At 44.6% G+C, this 25,313-nt stretch overlaps 2 protein-coding genes across 5 annotated transcripts in view; both read left to right on the forward strand.

Annotated features, from left to right (window-relative positions):
• GREB1 (growth regulating estrogen receptor binding 1) overlaps window positions 1-1,234 on the forward strand; it is a gene marked incomplete at both ends in the record, with an annotated part of 60,517 nt that extends 59,283 nt beyond the window's left edge. Inside the window, one exon of the mRNA XM_082481850.1 lies at window positions 1,071-1,234. Within this exon, the coding sequence (XP_082337976.1) occupies window positions 1,071-1,234 (164 nt within the window). The remainder of the gene's footprint in view (window positions 1-1,070) is intronic.
• Window positions 1,235-7,129: 5,895 nt separating this feature from the next.
• The window catches only part of LPIN1 (lipin 1), a 91,433-nt gene continuing 73,249 nt past the window's right edge, over window positions 7,130-25,313 (forward strand). Inside the window, exons 1-2 of one of the 4 annotated variants that reach the window (XM_082481853.1) lie at window positions 7,135-7,149; window positions 10,054-10,203. In XM_082481853.1, coding sequence (XP_082337979.1) covers window positions 10,123-10,203 — 81 coding nt within the window. In that variant the 5' untranslated portion in view covers window positions 7,135-7,149; window positions 10,054-10,122. Of the gene's footprint in view, window positions 7,150-10,021; window positions 10,204-25,313 lie in introns of those variants that run through there. The other 3 variants (XM_082481855.1, XM_082481852.1, XM_082481856.1) reach the window with 3 other exon arrangements.

Raw genomic sequence — 25,313 nt, forward strand, 5'->3', positions numbered from 1 at the left:
GTTGCAGTTAATACAGTTTCACGTAGGTCCGCGTAGCAAAGTGCAAACTGGGCTATGCGGTGCTTTTTCCTGCACACGCCACTGAAGCCGCCTCAGTGCCAGTGTCTGTGCTCATTCTGGAGCAGTGTCCACATTTTCATCAGCCTTTCATCAGCCTTTCAGAGTAACTGCAAATGAAAGCGGTGCTTTTATACTGCATTTTTTGAGTGTCCAGAGGCTGTCAATCAGTTTCATTTTGCATAAACCAGCCACGTGAGCATTAAACACCGCATGACTGTCTGTCATGTTTCTTTTTATTATGTACTCAAGTTTTTTTTTGTCTTGGGCGTTTCCACTTACCTCACCATTTCTCATTCAGATTATTGAATTCCGGTGAGGTAATTATTTCCTCTTAACTGAGCACTTTTGTCAGAAGCCAGGAAATCACGCATGCAAGTTAAAATAATATCAGCATGCTGGTTATGGCAGTTGATATTGTCTACTAAAATATGATATTTCTTACTTTGGCATTCCAGATTTGCCTGTGTCCATATCCACCAAATTCTTCTTTGCCAGCACATTAGCTTACCAATCCGAAAAGCACTACAGTTTGTGATTAGTTCTAAGGATGTGTTTTGACCATTTCTGGTCAGCAAAGCTCAAAGAGCTTAGTCAGCCATCATGGTGATTGACTTGTGGTGTGTTTTGCTGAGTGAGGGTTTCACTGGACAAGGTAATGACCAGTAGGGCTGGAACACTAACGGGTGCAGGGCTTCATCTTGTTTTCTGCCAGGACTATTCACCACCTCCTTAGACCTTACGCTAAAGAGTAGGGAATGTATTGTAATCCTGTTTACTAGATGAACTCAAGTTCTACTAGCAAACTCAAGTTACACAAGAAGATCCTGACAAATCGAGAGCTGAACATAGTTTTCCTCAGTCCTACATGTGTGGCTTAATTTTCTCCCAAGCCCATTTGTAATTCCTGCTGTGAAAATGGTGGAGCTCTACGTGCTAAGGGGTGGTGGGAGCTGGGTGATCTGAGAACAAAGGGGATACTCACGCGGGTTTCTTTTTAATTGTTTCCTTAGGTGCCACCTTGTGTGTGATTTGTCAAGATCGCAATTCTCTTCGCCAGACTGTAGTCCGTCTAGAGCTGGAAGACGAATGGCAGTTCCGACTGCGGGATGAATTCCAGACTGCCAATGCAAAAGAGGACAGACCACTTTTCTTCCTGACTGGACGACATATTTAATTGAAAGGAGACCCATTTCCTAAATGAAACAAGTGACTAGTTGCTACCATCTCATGAAATTACTTTTGAGAGGCTCTGCTTTCTGAACAGAAGCAGGACTGTTTTCCATTGTTCATTAGAATAATATCTAATCAGCAAATTTACGCTCATAATTCCAAACACTGAAGTGACTTTTCAAATTTAATTGTCTGATGGAAGTCATTCCTAACTCCTGGGAGAGTCACAGAAACTTACTACTCTGCTTGGCAGTAATAATTTTGGAAGAGAAGGCAGGTCAATGAGTGCACTTCCATGACAAAAAAGACCACATGCAAGTTCATAATCAAGAATTTTAGAAATCTTTTTGTACATTCCAGATAGAGGAAATGTAAATTTAGGAGCAGATTCTGTTTTACAAGCATTATTTATCTAACAGCTGGCACAAGGTGAGAGGAATTGTTACAGTTTTGTAGTATGCTGCTACTGATTGATTCAGGTAGGCTTTTTATACGAAGATTTGTAAAGTATATTTCTTTAATAGTGGGAACTCAGTTGGAGCCTTAATTTTTGGAACAGGTGCCACACTGGATAGTTTTACTATACAGGACTCTCAGGATAGATGCATAAATGTACATCTGGTTTTATTAGCATAAGGAAGAGAGTCATGAAAGTAGATTTTAAAATGAGATCTGAACATTTAAACCTGAAATTGAAATTACCTTGAGTAACTGAAGAGATCAAACAGTGAGACTGACCTGCAAGTGACTTATTAAATCTAGAACAGTGGTGTTTTCTGCTTTCTGATTAAATTTTGCACTGGCTGCAGACTTCAAGCTGGGCTCAGTGCACTCAAGACAGCAGATGAGGTGGTTCTGAAACACTCCCAATACACTTTCTGGGGATATTTTCTTGCCAAGGTGCTTCAAAAGAGTGAGAAAATGGAGATTACATCTCTGAGAAATTCAGGTAGAAACTTAAAAATATGTTCTAGAATGGCACCAGGCATCACAGTATTTTGTACGCTCTAAATGTCAAATCAGTGATCATGGTCTTTGTCAAGGTTTTTGGAAATATTCTCTGGGTTGCTAACTTCAAGTTTGTCTTTATAGAATCAGTGTTAATTTCACTAAGCCCAGGTGCAGGAAGGATGAGTATAGACGTTGCCAGAAGATATCTAATCTTTGGGCAGTCTTTTCTTGCTGGATACAGCAATGGGAGGATCATTGGTTTTATACTGATGAAATGCCATTAGGTGACTGAGACCATAACAGTACTGACCTTGAAGTGGAGACATCAGTATGACTGTGCCAAAGAGCTAATTTAGGTTCATTTACAGGGAAAAGGTAAGTTCAATGAGTTTGAGAGACTTAGATCTGTATTTACAAGAAAACTGCTAGAAATCAGTGTTTCTGTATTTCATTGTCCTTGTTTCAGAGTGAGAATTCACTTTGTTTAAGTTTTGGGAAGGAAGGTGGGCATTGTCCTATGTAAATAGTATTACCTGTTCAGTTTTCACCAGTTGATTAGTTAATTTAAACTTTTTAAAATAAGTGTGACATTCATGTCTAATCCATCCTTTACAATAAAGTTCATGCTGCATGGACATCTGTCTTGGTGATGTATAGCACCATCAAGTACAGTTTTGTAGGGAAAAAAGAAAAGGGCTGGCTGAAAGGGGTTAATATAATTAAGGAATGCCCTGAACTGATCAAGCGAAAATACAGTACTGCGTAATGGCCTAAAGTGTAACGCAGCCTCAAAGGTATAAGAGTTTTTACAAGAACTCGGAACTAAAGACAGTGGGATGAAATCTCCTTTCCTGTAACCAAATACGCAAAAAACTTATACCAAGTGTCTGTAAACTTTCCCTGTGTTTTGCTTCACAAGTCTTTTGACATCCATTTTCTCCAAGAAACTAACAAAAGGCCTAAAGTATATAATAATAAATAAATAATAATAAATCACATGCTTTAACATTGTCTTTTGCCAGGAAGTCTTCAAAACTTTGACAAAAGCAGCCGCTAGTGGGCTGAAACCATCATACTCCCAAGTGTTGTTTCACCACTAACCTTTTGTTCCGTGAGTTACCTACCTACTGTATCCTGTCTACAGGACAGGACTCTCAGGATTGGCCTCACCAGCCGTATGTCTATCGTGTGACTGAGTGCAATCATTGTCCATCATGGGGTATATACATAAGCAATTGTATATGGTGAAACTCGCTTGCACAGCCTGTTGTCTGATGGAACACATCCTGTTATAAGACCAGATATGCACTTACTGTGTGACCAAAATGCAGTTACTTCCCATCATACAAGCTATGTACCCAACATGATAGAAAAATACGTCATTTTGTTCACAGGATGCCAAAAATATAATGGTGGATGAGTCAGAAAGAGACGTCCTCCAGAGCTCCATCCAAAAGTTCCTTCATCCCTGACCCAGTTTACAAGCTAAGCTCCCTTAGAGTGTAAGCTTTCAGCGAGAGGGACAATGTGGGTTCATGTCCAACTGGGACTCTGAGATGATACAGTAATACAAATAAATAATCATGGTAAATAAAAGCAAATTTCTTTGGGTGGGACTGGCATCCTGTGCTGTCATTGTTTACCATAGGTGCATGTGCAGGGTTGGGAACCCAGGTCCCAGCTCCACCCTTCTCTCCTCTTGCCTTTTGCAGCAGGGAATTACTGCATTTCAGTCCCAGTGACCTTTGCGAGAAAACTTGGCCCCTGCCATTATGCAAACAGATCTTTTAGCCTTTTCTTTCTGACTTTGGACGTAGCAAGAAGGTAGAGCTCTTCATCACACGGATTGACCTGATAATGTGGTAGCAAACAAAATAAAAGGCATTGCCTGCATACTTTTCGACTTTTTACAGCCTCTACCTTCTTCTCTAGTGCCTTCCATGCTTGCTGGTTTAGTCATCTGCTATTATCACCTGCAGATAGTATTGTTAACGGGTTCTGCATTGTGTGTCAGGAGGGTAAAATCTTTTATGATTCAGCTTCTGCAAAAGACAGTATCCAAATATAGAGAAGGTTACTGGGAAGGTGACATTATTTTCCTTCTTACTATCCCCTCTCCGCTATCAAAGGACTCTTCGCAAGCACTCAGGCACTGCTATCCGGTATTTGAATAGCGTGGGCATTACAGCTGATGTGAACACTAGTGGACGTAAGGGATTTCACCCCTCTTCCCCAGCAAGTGCCTCCCGTTGTGGTGATAGGGAACGTAGGGGTCTCGGCTCCCACCCTGCATCTAAAAGCAGCTGCTAAATACTGCTTGAGAGGGGGCCACTTTTCAAAGGCTGCATCGGTGACACTCTGTGGGGAAATGTGTCAGTCAGAAAGAAAGAAGTGCAGGTAATGGGCAAAGAACCCAAAGGAGCAGTCAGAGGAGAGGTTTATAGGGTGGAAAACAGAGAGCAAGGCAAGTGGGGGCTGTGAATGGAGGCAGCAGCATGGAAGAAGCTGGGGGGCAAGTAGGGCTCCTGGCTGTGCTAGTGTTTGCTGGGGCAGAAGGACCCTGGGCAGGGGCTGTGTGCGGTGTGAAAGAATCAGGATTTCCACAGCAGGGTGCGTGGCGTGAGCGCCCAGCTCAACAGGTCCCCGCCATCTGCGGGGCTGGGCTGGGCCGGGCTGGGCTGGCTGCGGGGCTCGGTGGGGGATCACGAGACATCCCTCCTTCCTGGGGTGACATCCCACCTTCCTGGGGTCTGTTCCCCAGCCACCACCATGGCGCCTGTAGCAGAAATGACCATGCCAGAGCTGTTTCTCAGAGTAGTAACACATTACAATTATCTTAAAGACCAGCCTCTGCCTGCATCCATCCACCACGCACCGTTACCCAGCGAGCACCGTCCGGCACACTGGCGGGCACCCACAGCCCCGTTACACAGCCCTACACCGCACCACGCACAACCCGCCGCTCTGCCTTTCCATCCTCCCACCAGAGTGGGAGGATCATCCCCTGCCCCTCAGCAACCAGCCTTAATATTTCATCAGGTGTCACTGAAATACAGTGGCTACGCCGGTGTGAAATAAAATCCGTATTCTTTCCTTTTTCCTATTCCCTTAAAAACGCGGCTGTTCAATGAAATGTAAAAGTTGTGCCATACATCTTCTGCCTCTCAACTGTGTTCTACTCCTTATCCCTGCTCCAGTTTTCACCTGAAGAAATACTCAGTGGTTCTGGTCATTTGCAAATACTTTGATAACATTTCCCGTCCTGTTTTGACAGCCCCCAAAATAACCATTGATGATTGTGGAGGACAGAACTCCAGGACATTTGAGGCAATAGTCCAATTGCTGGCATTGCCCATTGCTGACGTACTATTTGGTAAAAGAATGATGGGTTGTTGGATATAACAGCGAGACTCCTGCTTAGTGAGAAAAACACATTTGGAATGAACTCCTGTGATTTTGAGAAAGGCTTCGTAAAGCTGCTTCATATGTAAATGTGGTTTTGATTGAAATCCTCAAGAAAATCGAAATGTTTTGTTTAGATTTACACAGTAATATAAACAGAAGGAAATTTCTTCACACTTGTTACATGACCGATGTGTTGATTATGCCCTTAAACTCTGAACATACCAAGGAGTATGATTCTGGCAGTGTGTGCTGAGGTGCCAGAAAAAAGGTTGAGTGGCATTGCTAACAGCTACTTAACATTTTTCTTTATACTTAGAGACAACAGGAATGATATGAAATTGAGTTTGTATGTGTTACTACCTACTACTATAGGGACCCAGTAAGAGTTTGCAGAACGTTTAAATATTGGCTCACAGGGTATTGTGATAACCACCGGATTAATTCTGCATCATATACGTATGCAGAACATGTTTTTGCAAATACACAGAACCTGCTTTTTTTTGTGTTGGTGTGATTTCTTTCTATTTGAACTTAAATTATTCTTGTAAATATTGTTGATTTATGAGCCACAAATCTCATAGATCAGTCGTAGACAAGATGGCACCTGTGTTGGCGCAGACTGGCAGCACTGTGTACCAGTCTAAAATCCCCCACTGGGCTCATCTTAGCGCTGAACATGCAGCATAGAATCATAGAATCATAGAATGGTTTGGTTTGGGTTGGAAGGGACCTTAAAGATCATCCAGTTCCACCCCCCCTGCCATGGGCAGGGACACCTCCCACTAGATCAGGTTGCTCAAAGCCCCATCCAGCCTGGCCTTGAACACCTCCAGGGATGGGGCAGCCACAACTTCTCTGGGCAACCTGTTCAGCACCCTCAGAGTGAATTTTTTTTTCCTAATATCTAATCTAAATCTACCCTCTTCCTGTTTGAAGCCATTATAACTCAGCAGCTGTGTAAGGTAGATTTTATTCTTGCTGTCTTAATATAGCCCTGTTTCAGGTACCCGGGTGCTATGAATTGCCACAGGTGTTTATGAGACAAAAGACTTTACAGAAAGAAAATAGAGAAAAGCAGTTCCATACGCTATGTCCACGACAGCTGCAGTAATGTGAAAAGGCTGGAGAAAGTTAAACTATTTTAGTTGAGTGGCACTGTCCCGGTACAGTAGAGTTGTGACTGTATTTAAAAATATCTTAAATTAATTTTTAAGTCAAACAATTATACTATTAAAAATAAGATGACATAATCTTATCAGTCCGGCAACATAAAGTCCACACCAAGGTTACCATGAGCTAATATTACTATAAATATTCTGGGATGGTTACAAATGTTTTTTTCCTTCTCATGATAGAGCATTTACAAACGCTGTTTATAAAAAGAAGTTGGCTCCTGTTTACCTTGTGTCATCATGCAGTGAAATCATTTGGCAATGTTTAAAACTGACATCAAGATTTCTGTTTGCACTGCATAATTGTCCAATGAAACTCATTGCTGCAGGGTCTCGCAGAGGCTACGAGCTGAGCAGGAGTCCAAAAACCATAGTGGAGCTTATATGAACTGTGAGTCAGAACATCTTTGAATTTTGTGTCAGTCCCCTTGTTCCACGTGTGTCTTGGGTTGAAAACACCAAGTGGGGAAGTAGCAGCAAAGTCGTGAAGTCCTGAGAGTGGGGGAAAGGGAAGGGAGTGAAGGGAAAACAGCTTCTGGGGTGGTGGGAGAACATGGAGGGAGGCAAAGAGACAGTGGCCTGGCTGTGTGGGCACGGCAGCAGAGGAGGTGAGAAGGGGAGCAAGTGGTGGGAATGGCAACCTGGGGAAAAGGCTGGGAACCACTGTCCTAATGTATGAAAATTACGGAGAAAGTTTTTCTTACAGATGGTTATTATTCCATTTCTGGACTTCTTGATCAGAAGTGTTTGGTGACGGTCACCCTTGGACATAGGGTACCAGACTGTCAGGTCTCGGAACAGCAGTTGTGGGGTTCATATATGTTGCACAGAAGAAATGCTCATACTTGTTAGTGCTTCCTGGTGAGAGCAGAAAGGTTCTGAGGTTGGACAGTGCAGAATATGGCAAAGGCTTCAGAAATACAGGGTGCTGGGAAAGATGCAAAGCCACTTCTTGAAGAATTTTATAAATAAACATTACGCAATGTATTACAATGATTTAAACAGTATTTCTGATAGATTGTTATACTCGGTCATCACAGCTTGAAAGCAAATTTAACAGAAGAAATGGGTGGGACAGTGGAAAATTACTCCAACAAACAGTGGTTTCTATCTTTTAAGTTTAGTGAATAGACCTTTCAGCAGAAGCAGGAATGCCATTGAAATTCATTAGGTGTGGCATTTCCCTGTTTAGCTGAAATGCGAAGAATTGTATTGAATTTCCTTCCCCCAAATTGTTCCAGAAAGAAAATGTGATCTGTCAGATAGCTAATAAATGGGTTTCTGTGCTCACAGTCTTAAACGTTCGGTGCGCAACAGAAGCAAGTAACTTAAGCATCTTGGTAACTTAAGCGCTGTGCTGTTTTCTCTTGGAAGTGTTGGCCGACAGCTTGAGAGTGACTGTGCTATTGGGCTGCTTCACGTTCTGAGTTTCTCATGTGAAACATGAAAGAATCGAAGCAAGCATCAATTTTTCTGAAAATTATGTCTCTGCCAGATGTCTCTGTGATCCTAAGTCACCCATTAGGTGGGAAGTCCATCGGGGACTGGCACCAGTGGGCCAGAGTGGCAGAGTCAGAGCCGGCAGCACGAGGCTGCGTGGCAGTGCAGGAGGGATGCTGAGGGCAGTGGACTCCCATAGGCCCAGTGAGTAACTGGAGTGAGCCGAGAGTGTGTGCTTGCACCTGATGCCTGTCCTGTGACGCAAACTCAAATTTCCTTTGCCATGTCAGACATCTGCAGCAGTTTGGCAGCTGTGTTAGTTTTGGTTCGTGCAGAGGAATAACACCTCATTCCCAATACTCCCAAAACTTAAAGGCAGCTCCATGCAGCAGCGAGCTTCCCTCTCAGCTGGGATGTCACAGCTCTTCTTGAGACCCCAGAATATATTGTTTTAGGAAATGGTTTCAGACTTTAAAAAGCCCTGGTTGTTGTCGTTTGGGATAAGGAGGCTGACGGAGGCAAGTACAGCTCATGCTGATGTTGCTGTTGGAAACAACACACTGTCAAACCACAGCATGTGCGACTGTGCTACCCTAATCCTCAAGCTGACGACGCCTGGTGGGCTGCCAGCTATCAGAGAGGACTGTCACGTTGTAGTCCTCTCTGTCTTCACGTGCCGCTTAGTGACACTCACAGTGCCGAGAGGCCACGGGCTGGCAACAGCCTGTTCCTCCACTCGATGCAATATTTCCAAAGTTTTCTTTTTCCATCACTAAATTATTTTCCCACCACTAAATTATTTTCCCACTTACTGAATTTGCATATTTAAGGTTAAATATCAAACATAGCTGGGCATATTTGTTCATTTGAGAATCGTTATCAGCTCATAGCTAACGCCGGGATGCTCCTGCTGTGATGTGCTATAAATAGCCGCCAGTGGAAAGATTTAGAAGCCATTGCCCAAAGTCAGAGATGAATCAGGAGGGTTCAGGGGTTTCGACAGCAATTTTATTTCACCAGCTACTGCAGCTGGATGCCTTGTAAGCAGAGGAGTAATAAATAACAAAATTCAAGCTAAAGGTTGTGAATTGGAAAGGGGATCATCGCTGTGAATTAGTGGTCAGGTCAGGCACAAAGCCCCCTCTTGGCCCGGTTGTGGCGACAAAGCTGCCGTTCCTGTTGGCCGCCGGCAGTGATTTCAAGACGCTGGACTTGACAGTCCCCTCTCACGGAGCCAGAAGGCTCACAGGTATCAGGGCAAGTTTGTCAGAAGTTACACAGGGTGAGATCTATAATAATGGGATTCTGCACTCTGGCACCAAAGAAAACAGAAGCAGACGATCAAAAGGGACAAACAAAAGAAAATGGCCTTTTTTAAAACTTGACTGCACAGAAGAACAGAAAAGCTCTGCTGCCTTCACATGCACATGCGCAGCTGTGCAGAAAGGCAGAATTAGATTTTGACATTAAGAACCTGTCTTGAAAACAAAATTAAATCAGTAAAATCCATACAAAATACGATTAATGACGGTAATAAAAATGTTGGCAGTGAAACTTCCTTATATTCTGTTCACAGAATTTATAACCCAGCAAACTGTCTGATGATAACATCTCGTGTGAAAGTAAGGATACCGACTGTTTGGAAGTGAATTTGTGTTTGTCAGGCTCTGATTTTTCACTGAACCTTATGACTTAATTGGGATACTTGAGGAGTCAGTTGCAAGGAAAGTGTGCTCTGGATTACTGAGCTCAGGTTTCTTGCTCTGACTGTGCTTCCAAGAACTTCAGCAGGTAAAATTAGCAAGCAAACAGGATCACTGGGAAATTATATTCTCTGGAGCTTTGTTGTCAACAGCTAAAACTTGAAGGCAGCATTTTTGTATATGGCCGAAACCAAGAGCGGTTTTAGAAGCATACGCAAAGAATGGGGGAAAATGATCAGCTCAGGATGTCGTCTGAGGAGGAAGAGCAGCCGGAGACCCCCACTGGCTCCCCTTGGTCTTGGGTAAGAGCTTATGCCCTCAGGTTGCATAAACAGAATTTTAAAGCTCTAGATAAAAGTAACTGTGCTGTGTGAACCTAAATAGAACCGAGCATCATCAGTTCTTTGTACTCTCCTGTTGAAGTTTGTGTTTCCTTCAGATTAGATTTTTCTGTTCTAGTCCTGCCTGTGGACACTTAAAAAAAAAAAAGGAATTGGGAAAACCTTCTTTTGCTTCTGTTGCGTATGTCAGATGCTACAAGAAAACCTGGCTGATTCTGTACCGTTTGCTTTGCTGTCTCACTGGCCGTGTAAAGCAGCACTGTCGAAAGATACCTTTTAGGTTTAATGGAGGGAAAATGATGTAAACAATAGTGTGAATGTTTGCTCTGAAGGTCTGCATGAAGAAAAGAGCCAGTGAGACCACTATTACAAATACAGAAATGTCTTACCGTAATTTTTTTTGTAAGATAGATGCTGCCTTAATGAAAGACAGTCTGCACCGGTGGTCCACTAACAGTGGCTGTGTGGGCCTGTCTTTTAAGATTTGGGCTTGATGCCTAATGCTGGTAGAAAGGATGTGGGTCAGTATGGTTTTCTGATGGAAAGAGGGAGGATGTATTCACTCTGAAAGGGCTTCGAGTGGAAATAAGAACAACTCTACTGAATCGTCTAGGAATTCTCTAAGTTTCAGGAAAAGAGGCGAGGGTACAAGCACGGCTTTCAATTACTTTAAAAAAAAGCATTAAAGTGATTAAAAAACAATTATATGCCTTGAAATTAGTATTTATGGTTTTATTTCATAACCTTAAATTTCCATATCTTTATATAGACATACACATCTACGATTTTTTTTGAAATGTCAGTGCTTGAAATGGTTTCTAAGTGTTTGTGGTCAGGCACGACTGCGTGTGTAAGCATGGAACTGGTATCTCCTGCAGGTACCAAAGGAGTTATCACAGACAATTGCTTTTTGAAGATAAAAGGCATAGAACAAATTGTTGTAGCTGATGATCGGAATGCAGATTTAAAATAGCCTCATCTTTGGAGGAACATGCAAGGAGGATGAAAAGGAGTACCAGTTGTTCTCACTATAAGGACACAGTGACACTATTTGTGTGTTGGTGAATGTCTGGTTTTGATGGGTAGGAAGACAATTTATAAATGTTGATTTCTTAATCAAACGTAAGTGGAAACTTTCTATTTCCACTGAAAATCCCCTACAGACTGAGGAGAATGGAGGCTGGGTGTGGAGAGATAGGTACTGAAGAGTTAGCAGATGGTTGGAGCTCTAAGGGACATCTAAGCTACATTCAGTATAAACCAAAGTCTGAGTATAAACAAAGGCGGCAGGGATTTTGTATTATTTTTTAAACTTCAAACGTCTGTGGATTTCTGGCTCTCAGTTTTATTAAAAATTAAGATTACACAACATTTTGACTATTGCATTTGTATGATGTGTACTTTAGCTTAAGTTTCCTCCTGGAAATTTCCTTCACACACGTCTCTTAAATTGCCAAGGGAAATCATGGATCCCACCGCTCGGTGGAACAATCTGTTCTGCAACAAATGTGTAAGTTTCATTACAAGTTAAATAAACAATGTTATTCAGCAGATTGGATTTCTGATAGAAATAGATGTGCTAAAGATCATTTGAAGCTGTTGCTGTTGGCCTTTAGGAGTTGCTGACGCCGGGCTTCTGCTAAGGACTTCAGAAAAGGAGGACTGTTTGCCTCCACAGATTTACTGAAGCGCTTCTGCATGTTGGTATATCGTAGAGTACAGAGAAAATTGTGGTCCTTGGAGAGGATGACAGAGTACATATATTTAAGAATATTAAAAGCTTATAATAGAGAGCTCTTTGATAAAAAGATTCCCTGGGTATGAAAAGATAAACATATGAGCCCTAGGCTTTGAAATGTAGCATGTGATTAAAAAATTACATGTTTCCAGAAGCAAAAATGTCCTGATTTACCATGACGATGCAAAAGGACCACAAAAATATATCATACAGACATTTTCTTTCCCTAAGGATATGAATGAGATTGTACACTTCTGTTCTTTTCAGAGGAGGAATAAAGAAAAAAATAACAAATAAATTATGCACCACTGATAAAAGGTGATATAACATGGTGGGGGTGGTGGTACTAGAATTTAAACACAAGTGCCCTTACACTTGAAACAGAAAGACAGCTATATGGCAACTGCACAAATTAAACAGCAAGAAAAAACTACTTTAAAAAACTGTATAATTGGTCCAGTTTCTTTTCCACTTTTGACCAGTCATTGGCAGTGAGACAGCATGTGAAGTTTCAGTAGAAAATTGTGACTAATCTGTGTTGTTGGAAATGGGAATGTTCAGAAGGGAGGACTCTGCCAGAGCTGGGCTATTTAGGTTACGTCATCCTTATGTATTTGCCTTTCTAGAACTCCTGTGAAAGTAAGATAATTCTAAATCCTCTGCAAGCGTTACAATGCATTGCCACAAGTTTGTATGGATAACGCAGAGGTGGATACCTCTGGCCCATTCTTGCATCAGTTTAGCCTGTATCTAACTTGAGGAGAGGCTGCTATATGCTGGAGTGCTCTCTCGTGTTGGGGAGAGCTTATTTCACAGCTCTGGCTGGCTTTGGGAAGGGCAGGCTAAAGCCTCCCCATCCATCCCTGCCCCTGCAAGCACGGCACCAGCAATATCCCCAGGCTGCACCCTGCAAGGGTGGGAGGAGGTGGTTCCTGGGGAGGTGAGAAGTTCATGAGGTACAGAAAGAGGAGGAGAAGACATGTCCACCTCGGGGGAATGGTCTGGCTGTGATGGAGGAGTGAAATGCGGCAGCGCTGTGCTGCTGGCGTTTCGACAAGGCTGGCTCTTCCCCACTCTCCTCTTCCCGCTGGTGACACACACTCGGTGATAGACTCTACCAACCTGCAGGCAGTGACAGTGACTGCAAGTGTCTGACAAGTTGGGCCGTGTGTTACTGACGAGGAACTCATCCCAACCTCACCACGAGCGTAGGGCTGGCACTGGCAACCCCATTTGAGCATATTCACCGAACGAGACGGGATGGGGGAGCTGGAGAGGGCAGGGACCATTCCTGCACTTGCCTGTGCCTCCCTGAAATCATGCTCGCCCCTGGTCCCAGTGGTGGGACACTGCTGAGTTGTGGCGTGGCCCTGTGATGCCATGTTTACTCTGCTCTGCACAGACAACGCCAAAAAGCCAAGCCAGGCCATAAATAACAACTGCAGCAAAGTGGTGCCACAGTCGGACGGCTGCACGCTGGGCATGCAAACCTGATTTCCCATTTTGTGACCGGGACAGAGACACGTGAGGCATGTGGTGGCACCTGGGCTGGTGTCACTTGCTGCTGTTGGCAGCCAGGCGCGAGCGTGATGTGCGGGATGAGGCTGGTGGCAGGGACATGGACAAAGGCGCTTCATTCCAGTGATTAGCTTGTTTGGATTCCAACTTTTTCATTGTTTCACCAGCTCAGTCAGGGGTTATTTATTTTGATTTTAAGAATGTGCTTGAAATCCCTGTGCTTCAGGGCCGGCAGCTGTCTTGCCAGCGAAGGATGGTGTGAGACTGCCCTGGAGGAGACACGTTGGGCTGTAGGGCTGCCGCCTTTCCAGGGAGAGCCACCAGCTAGGCTGGAGGAGTCCCACGGTGGCTGTGGAGCTGCTCTTCAAATATTGCTGAAAATGGTCACTGCTGGGCCATGTGTGGCAAATGTTTCTGCTCCTCCAGCCTGGGGCAAAGAGCAATCGTATTCAGCAGGGTGGCAGGACTATCACAGAATGGTTTAGGTTGGAAGGGACCTTAAAGATCATCTAGTTTCAACCCCCCTGCCATGGGTAAGGACACCTCCCACTAGACCAGGTTGCTCAAAGCCCCATCCAGCCTGGCCTTGAACACCTCCTGGGATGGGGCATCCACAACTTCTCTGGGCAACCTGTTCCAGTGCCTCACCACCCTCAGAGTGAATTTTTATTTCCTAATATCTAATCTAAATCTACCCTCTCCTAGTTTGAAGCCATTACCCCTCGTCCTATCACTAGCTGCCCTTGTCCCTCTCCAGCCTTCTCGTAGGCGCCCTTCAGATACTGGAAGGCTGGTATAAGCTCTCCCCAGAGCCTTCTCCTCTCCAGGCTGAACAACCCAAACTGTCTCAGCCTGTCCTCATGCGCTCTGAGGGTGCTCCATTCCTCTGACCGTCTTCATGGCCCTCCTCTGGACCTGCTCCAACTGGTCCATGTCCTTCTTATGTTGAGGGCTCCAGAGCTGGATGCAATATTCCAAGTGTAGTCTCATGAGATCAGAGTAGAAGGGCAGAATCACCTCCCTTGACCTGCTGGCCACGTTCCTTTTGATGCAGCCCAGGATACAGCTGGCCTTCTCCTATTTCTGATGGAGACCTGGTGCCTGGCCTGACTTGCCCCTTGGCATCCCTGGGCATTGCTGCCCTCCTGCTGTGTCCCCCAGCAGCCCCAGCAGCTGGGCCGTGGGGGGATTTTCTGAGTTACACTTTGTGATGGGCATTGAAAGCCAGTAAAGTATTTTGCAAAAAAACCACATTGGAGAAAAGTGAATACTATCAAAACATCTCCAAGCTCTCCACATGATGGTGTTTCTTTCAATTGAATCCTATAAAGATGTTTTTTTACCTGATAACTAATAAAATAGTGTGGGCTGTGTAGCTTAGCTAACAGCTGCTGTCCCTGCTGTTTGCATTTAATTGCAGAAATATCTAGGTGGGTCATTGAAAGTACTCACCCACCCTCATTATCACCAAATTTTAGGGTAGGACTGGGCCTGTCAAAGCATAGCAGACACAAGGAGATCTGTGCAATTTCCTGAATCAAATACAAACTTCCCATACGGCCCTAGACAAAATTCAGTTTTTATTTTTCAGTGTTTCCACTTATTGTAGGTAGCTCTGCTTTGAGATCCGGGCTTGAGACCTTCATGTTCAAAGGAATTTCTGCAAATTTCCCCTGAACCACAAGGGCTGACCATCTGTGAAAATCCCCCCTGCGCTGCTCATCCTGGGTACCCAAAGTGCATGGGCACACTTGAAAACTGTAACCGTCATTTCCCTCCTCCCTCCAACTTTTTTAGGTTAATTTAACCTGAAGCTTATATTGTATTTTGAGATCCTCTGGGAGGAGCCTTCTAGAAATGCAAAGCCTTGCTGCAATTAAGTTGCTATCTGCTGCCAGTGCTGCGGCTGCAGTTGATGCTGCCGGGGGAGAGGGACTCATTGGCTTCTCAAGGGCAAGTTTCTATCAATCTCTGCCCAGTCCCAGGCCAAACCACTGGGTCATCAGTAGAAAACTGCCATTTCTCCAGGGCTGCAGACAGTCCTGGATTTACCAGACTCCGGTGGGGGTAACAATTTAATTATCATCAGTTTCTTTGGAAAGCTAAAAACACCTGTGTGTCTCTTAGTGTGGGAATTTTACTGCAAGAAAACTGTTATCCCATGTAAATCAGAAAGAGCGGGCTAGGGCCAGAGGCTGCTCTCACCCCACCGATGCTCTGCCGGCTCAGACCAGCTGGAGATCAGAGCCCACTTACCCCACGGCTCCACTTCCTTGAGTCTCCTGCGCTTTGCAGCAAGGGTGCCCCCAGCTTCCCTGACAGCAGGACTCTTCCCAGCTGTCCCCCCAGATGGGAATGGTCTGGGCTCTGGGACTGCTGCATCCCATGGACCTTCCCCAGCGAAGGATGTCTCACACGGGACCTGAGTCTCCCCTGGCTTTCTGACCTGCGGCTGATCTGCACCACCTCAGGCAGAAGGATTCAACTACTGCACTACACACAAGGTCCACGGTGTGGGCTCTTGTTCTGTTTTATTTTGGTAGGCCTTTTTGCGGCCATCTGCTGAGCAGACCTCAGGCTTTTCAGAGGCAGGAGCTGTTCCCCCATGGTGGCCTTGCCCCCCGTGCCCGGTGGGTCAGCAGCTGCAGGCCGGGGAGCAGGTGTCACCTCGTTGCAGCCCCTTGCTCCCATTTCGGAGGGCTGACGCTTCAGCGACTGGAAGGATGTATTTTTGCAAGGGTAAATAAGTCTCAAAGGTATTCGCCGCAGATCCGCTTTCCTTCAGCATCAAGCACGCGTGCTGCCTTCCCACCTACTGAAAAACAAACAGTAAATTGGAAAATTGGACCTGGACCCTTCCCTGCGGTTCACCCCGGAGCTCCCGGAGCACCTCTCTGGGGAGCTGACTGGAGATCGAGTCCTTTTGCATTTTACTTAGAGCAGATTGCAGGAGGTCAGCGATCTTTCTGTATTTGGAGATCACGCCTCAGAGAGCCTGCCCTCTCTTAATATAGATTTGAAAGTTCAGCTTAGTCCATGGGGACCAAAGGCTGTGAGGGCAGTACGTGGTAGGCAAATAGTGTCAAAGCTGTCAGCTGCTTCGCCCCCCAGTTCCTGTCACCTACACCGCTTTTGCATGATAACCTTTCCTTGCGTGATGAGTAATGCTTTAATAATGCTTATTTATCTTACGCTGCTGTAAATGCGAAAGGAGTATTAACCTCTCCGTTTCCAGTTCTCCTGCTCCTTGTAGTGGTCTGTGACAGCTGAATCTCACCTGGAGCAGAAGTTTGCACCACGTCAAGGCCACGGCTTAAGGACTGGTCAGCCCAGGGGTGAGCTTCAGCAGCCCTGACCGAGCGGCTGAGCAAAACCTACACTGAGATCTGGGCTGTGAGTGTAAAACACTCCTAAAAGTGGAACACATAAGAAAAACCCAGTCCAAACAGGCAGAAAGCACAAACACGTCTCCAAGAACCAGGGCTGCCTTAAGATCTGAGATTTTTGAAAGCAGTGATATGTATTTGTTTCCTGCTATCCGCTTTCAGACGTTTGCCTTTAAAAATTTATCAAGCTCTTACTAGTCATGGCGAAAGTTAAAACGTTTTTCCATTTAAAGTCCCCTGTCTCTGGGAGATAAGAAAAAAAGCTTCCTGAAAAGCAGCAGAAGTCTGGCGCTTACACTGCAGCCTCCCAAAGAGCTTCTGCTCCAAACCAACAAGCAGATAAGGGCTGGGCTGTCATCAGCTGAGCGTTTCCCACCGCCGTCACCCAGGGAGCCACGGCTGCCATAACGGGGTGCACATGAAAAGGGACCATTGTGTTGGCACCCCGAAAGGTGTGTCCTCTGGTTTCAATGGGCACAAGCTGGGGAGATCATCAGAGAAGAGCGTTCAGGGCAAAATGCGGAACTGTCTTCTACTTTGCTCGAAATTATATATATATGGGAGGGGTGTTAAGGAAATGGGAGAAAATGATCTTGTGGATCTCATTGCTTTTACAGAGCTAGAAATACTTCAGAAATTGCAATCGGAGCTGCGTATATCGAGGGCTAGAAATGGGCTTGGAAGTGAGCGTGGGAGCAGAAAGCAAAGCTGTGCTGGCCTGGGGAGTAAAGGAGCAGCGAGAAGAGAAGGGCATGTTTTACTGCAAAGCCTGGCGTATGCCCTCCCCAACAGGGCACTCTGCCTTACAGCTCAAGCCCCCGCGCTCCCAGTTTAAATGCACCGTGTATTAGAAATGAGGCACATCCCACCTGGGATTGCAGTTCATGAAATGAGGAGGGAAAGTGACCCTGAGACCATCCTCAGAATTAATTTTCTCTCTTTTGGTAACAGTAGCCACCCCCACAGGAAAATCGCCACCATTTTTCTGAGAGATTACCAGTATAATGTCATATATGTGAGTGCAGAAGGAAAAAGAAGTTCCTGAAACCATTTCTTGTTTAAACTATGTTCTGTATTGGTCCAGCTGAAGCTGGTACCTTCCATTGCACCTTCATCACCAACCCTGAGCTCTCTGTACGCCTGCGCCACCGCTCTTCGTTGCTGTGTTGGGATGGTTTCCCTGCAAAGCTGACAGCAAAGGAGAGTCTCTGGTCAGCTTTGCAGAGCCTCTTTGCATTGCGTCCTGTGGGGGCCAGAGAATCCCCTCGTGGGCAGTAATTTTGCGGGCTTGCACGTGAATTTCATTTTCAGCAACTGAAATTTTAGGGCACAGGCCATGGAGCTCAGGGACAGGAGTCAAGAGCCTGTTTGTCCCTCAGTAGTACCACTTAGAAGTTATTGCTCTTTAAATCTTCAACAAGTGGCAAGCTGTGATTTTTATCTTTATGGCTCTCTCAGGAAGTTCATCATCAAAACCACAGACCACAGCACAAAAGAGCAATCATTTACTCGAACACAGCAGGCACTACATTACAGGCGCTGTTACCAGGCAATGGAGACATGCCCATTCACAATAAATTCTCCATCCTTCCTTCAGAAAGGCCAAGAAGAAAATACCTGATGGAAGGATTTATGCAGTTTCTATACTCTCTTGCCCTCTCTTCCTTTTTTTCCTTCTGTCTTCCGAATTTCACACAAGCCTTGGTCTGATCTTGGAGTAATGCTGGCTTTGTGGCACCGCTGCTGAAATGCACTGCTATAGTGGATGAGCAAATTGTCCCTTGCCCAGCAGAGATGGGGAATACAAGGGATGAAGGGATTGCGTGGCTGCTCCCAAGCACGAGAGGCCAGGAAGCAGCCTCCTTTCATGAGAGCCTGGGCAAACAAGAAAAACTGAAAAAACCCAAAACAAAACAAGGCTGAACGTGGAGGCTGGTCTAAAAATACGTTTTTATTCAGGCCTCTGAAGTCAATTGTATCAATTATCTGACACCCTCAGACGAGTAAGATTTTGCAGGATTAATCTAGAAATTAATCCAGTACCCAGAATATTGCCGCTTTTCTTTGTTCCTTCTTTACTTCTTCAGGGGCAAAAGCTGGAAACTTGTAGCCTTTGCGCTAAGCGGTAGATATCTGATCCATGGACCAGGTGAATAGTTTTAACATTTTCTTCTTTTCAATGCAGAGCCCGTAATGTGTCTGCATAGCCACAATGACAGAAAATATGTTTTTTTCCTAACCCAATCCTATAGTTATAAAAAAACTCCAAACCCTATAGTTTTTCTTTCTGTTCATTGATTTAGTAACACTATTGTCTTTGAGGCCAAAATAGCCACATTGCAAAACTCTGTAATACGGAAAACAGTCAGTGAGAATAGCTGTTTCATGGCAACAATTTGCTAGAATTCCTGAAGCCTTTCTGGGCTACAAAGTATCCTAAAATGAATTTACTATTTTCCAATGAATTTTCATGAACAAGTTGCAAACCCTGGTTGTGCCCCTTTCTGCTTTTGCGGCAGTTGTATTGCTGTCAAAAGGCCTCTAAAGTGGAGGATTTCTAAACCAAAAGTGACCTCCAGTGGTCACACACATTATTTATAGCTGATGCCTGGCATTTATCTTCCTCTTGGTAGAAATGAAGGAATGTGATAATTAACATCCTGTAGCAACTATGGTCGATCAAATTGGATGTAGCCTTTAAAAAAAAAAAAACAAAACAACAAGAAAAGGTCAGTTAATCTGGATGTATCTTTACACCCTGTGTATACCTGCTATCCAGTACAAAAGTTTTTCATTTATTTACTTTTACATCAATGTTTTGCATCTCTGGGGTGGTGTTTCTGCATTATGCTGGGGTGTAACACACCATTCTCTTTGCTCACTCTGCATGTAGCACAGCTTTAATGCTAACATGCTCCATATAGCAAGCTGCTGCAGCATGGAGGTGACCTTTTAAAAGGCAAATAAGATATCATCAAGCAGCTCAAGGTTAATTTTTACTTACACAAGCAATTAAGAGTTCTGCATAGCTTTGCTAATGAAATAATTAATTTTCCTTTAAAATCTGGAAATCACGATGGATTGCCCTTTCTTTTCCTAAGTATTTTAGGATCCCGTGGACTCATTATTTCTTGGATGCTAGAAGGCAGAGAAACAGGAGGCAGAGGTATAAGTCGGGGCTTTGTGGGGATCTCCACCCCAGTAAATATTTCTGAGAAATCCCTAGAGTTCAGGGATCTCCCTTCATCATAAAAGTCTGAGCACCTTCAGTCTGCCAGCTCTTGCTTGGAGGTTTTTATGAGTTAAAGACATCTGCAGGGGGGCTTTCATGCAGAGGGACACTTAGGAAATTCAATGGAAATATACTCTTTGATAAAAAAAATAAATTGCAAGAAATATTTTTATGAAAACTCCCTTGAAAAAACAACAGTTTCCTTAATTTGTATTAGCCTAATTTAAAACAAACCAGATTAAACATGAAGGAGAGTTTTCCCATAGGTATTTAAACATCCTCCATCTTTATATCCTTAGTTAAATTGGATTCACTGACCGGGTCCTGACATTTTTGGAAGGTCAGTGGAAATGCAACAGTCATTGCAATTGAACTAATTTAAAGCAATACAGACATGACCTTTGGTAAAAATGTTTGGGTACTCATAAATTCCTTCCCCTGGAAATTTTATGTTGTGTGTGCAATAGAGGCCAAAACTTGAATGTATGACTTGAACCTCAGCTAAGATTGAGAAATGAACTGGAGCTCTCAGCCTAATTGGTGCAGTGCTGGCCTGGGACAGGATGATGAAGCTATTTTCCCTGTGCTACTGGATGAGTTTCAACAACCCACTGCAACTTTCTCAGTTGCTCCATCTGTTAAAAGGGGATTATGCTAATAACATCTTTTGTAATATACCTTAAAATTCATGGAGGCTGTGCTGTATATGAGAGGGGTAATGAATTTAACAGATTATAAGCACAATAATAATTCCCCCCCCCCCTCACATAAAATGTAACATTAAATGAAAGGAGTTAAAATAATGGAAGAAGGAAGTTTGTTTTATTATTCATTTCATCTGTCCCTTCTGCTCCCCTCCAGCAGCTGTATTAGATTTGTAAAGTAAGAGTCCATGAAGATGGACACAGAACATTGCAGCAACATATTTGGATGTAAGCTGTGCCATAAAGCTTATGTTTTGCTCAAAATTAATATACTTTCTCTCTGCCTCTCTCTCTTTCCCCCCCCCAGGGTAGTAGGTTGCGGATAGTCAGGCCCTAATGGTATAGCTGAGAACAAGTAGTTTCCTGTAACTCTTATTTATGTGACTAGTTCACTGATTTTTATATTCTTCCTCCTCTCATAAGTGCTACACAAATCTCAATAGATCAGGAAATGGCACAGCAAAGAAAGCTGCGTTAGGACCTGTGAAACACAAAGAAGATGGATGGTAGAAGGGGAACGGCATTTTATCTTGGCATAACTGTGACAGACAAAAAGGTGGTTTATTAATAGGTGTTTGGCAGACATACTATACCAACACTTCATGACTGCCAGAAGAAGACCGAAGTGGGTGTCTAGTTTCCTGCTGGCAGTATGTGCCTAATGGGTGACAGGTTAGTGCAGCAGGAAAGGCCGTGGTCAAGTTTCCTGACTGTTTTCTCAGGGGTTCTGGGCAGCTGGGTAGGAAAAGGAGGTTCCTGCGATGGTTGAGGCACTATGAAAAGGTTCTGGACTAAGTATTAACGCAGTGCTTACTGCAGGACCCAGATATTTAGCTTTTGCATGGGCTGGGAACTTTTCCTGTAGCCTGTAAGTAGGAAAAGACTATTAGTGGGACAGCCTGGGGGGACGGAGCTGGGTTTGGAAGAAAGGCTGGGCAGAGATGGGGTGTTAAAGGCGAGAGTGAATTGGAGTCAGGGGGTGAAGGATGACAGATCCAAAGGGATGGGGGCACTGGATGGTGGGGAAAAGGTTTCCCTTCCACAGAGCACCCATATAAGATGTATGCAAGAGCTGGGCTGCATCCAGCTCAGCAATGCTTTCCCTTAACTTTGGGCAGGAACTGGAGGGAGCCTTCAGCCTCCACTGAGGAGGGCTGCCAAAGGCCAGAGGCATCAGCCTTTAGCCCCTCCTAGAATGGCATCTGGGGAAAAAGCCTCAATCCCAGCCACTCCTGGAATTCCCACAGGTTCCCTAGGGCTTCCCCCCTCCTGCTTTCCCACAGACTCATTTCATCTCCACCCACATCAGAGGCAGTGAAATAGGATGCTGCAGGCTTTTTTACCACATTCGTGTTCAGTGGAAGGAGAGGGACGTCCCTACAGAGGGGCTCGTTTCCCCAACTAAAAACAAGAATTGTGTTGGAGTAAAGTAATCCTTGAAATAGTCTCTGCCTCTCCACTGCCTACAGAGGGACCTGTAAGCTCTCTTGGGCTTAGGCTGGGGCTAAGGTAAGGGAAGATGCTACTCACTGGGGATCTGCACAACATTGGAGAGGCAGTTCCTCACTTTAACTGGCTTCTGCCAGCTCACAGCTACTGAAAAACGGTGACCTTATTTGCTTGGTAATGCCAGTGGTTTATTTTCTGCTTCGTAAAAGGCCTTAATAAATCCCCAGACAAGCATCCCTGAAACCGGGACACGAGGAGTGCTGGAGCAGACATACCTCCTGACCGCTCGCTGGCCTCACGGCAGTTGGGCAGCATATTCATCACCCTGCCATACGTGTCAAGCAAACTTTTCAGCTCATCCTATGTTGCCTATATTAATGATGTATTGCTCGTTATTATATTAATAAAACTGGTGACAAGCAGCAGCCAGTGAATGACTGACTAGACTTTTGACAGCATGTGGCAAAGTGAGCCACAATTAAAGCTTTTAAGCACTGCTGAAGGCCTGCAAACAGCAAAATCATAGAATCATAGTGGTTAGAGTTGGAGGGGACCTTTAATGGTCATCTAGTCAAACCTCCCCTGCAATAAGCAGGGACACCTTCAACCAGATCTGGTTCCTCAGAACACATCCAGCCTGACCTTGAATGTTTCCAGGGATGGGGCATTTACCATCTCTCTGGGCAACCTGTTCCACCGATTCACGACCCTCATTGTGAAAAAATTCCTTCTTTGTCTAGTCTAAATCTACCCACTTTTAATTTAAAACTATTACCCCTTGTCCTATCACAACAAGCCCTACTAAAACCTCTGTCCCCATCTTTCCTATAAGGCCCCTTTAAGTATTGAAAAGCTGCAATAATGTCTCCCCGGAGCCTCCTCTTCTCTGGGCTGAACAACCCCAACTCTCTTAGCCTGTCCTCATAGGAGAGGTGCTCTATTCCTCTGACCATTTTTGTGGCCCTCCTCTGGACTCGCTCCAACAGGTCCATGTCTTTCCTGTGCTGAGGGCTCCAGAGCTGGATGCAGTACTCCAAGTGGGGTCTCACCAGAGTAGAGTAGAGGGTCAGAATCACCTCCCTCAACCTGCTGGCCACGCTTCTTTTAATGCAACCCAAGATGCAGTTGGCTTTCTGGGCTGCAATCGCACACTGCTGGCTCATGTCCAGCTTTTCATCCACTGGTACCCTCAAGTCCTTCTCGTCAGGGCTGCTCTCAATCCCTTTATCCCCCAATCTGTATTGATACCAGGGGTTGCCCTGACCCGCATGCAGGACCTTGGACTTGGCCTTGTTGAACCTAATGAGGTTCACACAGGCCCACTTCTTGAGCTTGTGCCTCTGGATGTTATCTTGTCCCTCAGGCATGTCAACCACACCCTCAGCTTGGTGTCATCCAGAAACTTGCTGAGGGTGCACTCGATCCCACTGTCTATGTTATTGATGAAGACATTAAAGAGTACTGGTCCAAATGCCTGCCCCTGAGGGATACCACTTGTCACCGATCTCCATCTGGACATTGAGCCATTGACCACCACCCTCTGGATGCGACCATCCAACCCAATTCCTCATCCACGGAACAGTCCACCCATCAAATCCATATCTCAGATTTAGAGAGGAGGATGTTGTGTGGGACCGTGTCAAAGGCCTTACAGAAGTCCAAATAGATGTCATCCATAGCTCTTCCCTTGTCCACTGATGTAGTCACTCCATCACAGAAGGCCACTAGGTTGGTCAGGCAGGACTTGCCCTTGGTGAAGCCATGCTGGCTGTCTCGAATGACCTCCCTGTTCTCCATATGCCTGAGCACAGCTTCTAGGAGGATCTGTTTCGTGATCTTCTCAGGCACAGAGTTGAGGCTGACAGGTCGGTAGTTCCCAGGGTCCTCCTTTCTACCCTTTTGAAAAATCGGCACAATGTTTCCCTTTTTCCAGTCTGTGAGCTTTAGCGCACGGTCTTTTCATTTGTAAACCCTGTGATAATTTAATACTGACAAAAATAAAGCTCTTTTCACCGCTGCATGGATTTTCAGGATGTATTTGCATTTGTTTTCACTTTTGCAATGCCCATGAGAGCTTTGCTGAAGAAAAGTTGACTTTGTTTCATGGAGCTACAAACATGGAAGCAGTATGCTTTAGGCAAAGTACAAAAGCAGTTCTATCCTGTGGCAGAAAAGAGTGAAAAATGTAAAGGAAAAAGAGTAGGAGGCGGTTATGGAAATGGTCTTCCATAGAAGACAGGCCAGAGGTCCATTTACAGAAAACAAGTTGTATTTGAGTGGTCTATGTCTGCCATCTTAAGGCAGCTCAGATGGATCATGATCTAGCAATGCTGCACTTCCTGTTGATTAGAAAGGGAATCCAGCTGTAACCATCTTTGTTATAGATGTCTAAGGTAAGAGGGCCAGCCCAGGATCTGATCCCGCTTGAGAAAGGTGGCATTGAAGTCAGGGGGACTATTCTCTGTGCTTAAAGTCAGATAGGTACATCTGGGCTGAATATAGGAGGGTTCTTACGTTAAACATTTTTGCACTGTATACCATGGGGACTCCAAATCTAATGCTATCTTACTAAAACTAACACTAACAAACCAACCCAGAGGCAGGACATCTTTCTACTCAACTGATGCCACGTAATAAAAACTGTGACCTGGGTGAGAAAGGCTCTGGAGAGTCCTGTGTTGCCACCTCAAGCAAAACAAGAACAGGTAGACTTGTGTGCTTGCTCTCTGCAGGAATCCCTTCATATAAGAATAATTACATTATGGGCATTGCAAAATGAAAAGAAAACAAGTAAATATGCTGGAAGCTGCTACAGTGAACAGATTATCTCTCGTTGTCACTATCTCACTTGTTGCTGACTTCCTAATCTGTGAAGTTAATTTAAAAATGGAGTTTGCTAGCCTGGAGTCTCAGGAGGTGTTCATTTTTCACAGAGCAGTTAATAATCCTTCACCATCTGAATTCAGGAGTACCTTTAAAATTCAACATACTCAGTAAAAATGATGCACAAAATGGAGCTTTGAATTCCTTGATTTCACTTCTGG

The sequence above is a fragment of the Vanellus vanellus genome, assembly GCF_965231255.1.
Source record: "Vanellus vanellus genome assembly, chromosome: 3".
In the NCBI taxonomy this organism is placed as follows: Eukaryota; Metazoa; Chordata; class Aves; order Charadriiformes; family Charadriidae; genus Vanellus; species Vanellus vanellus.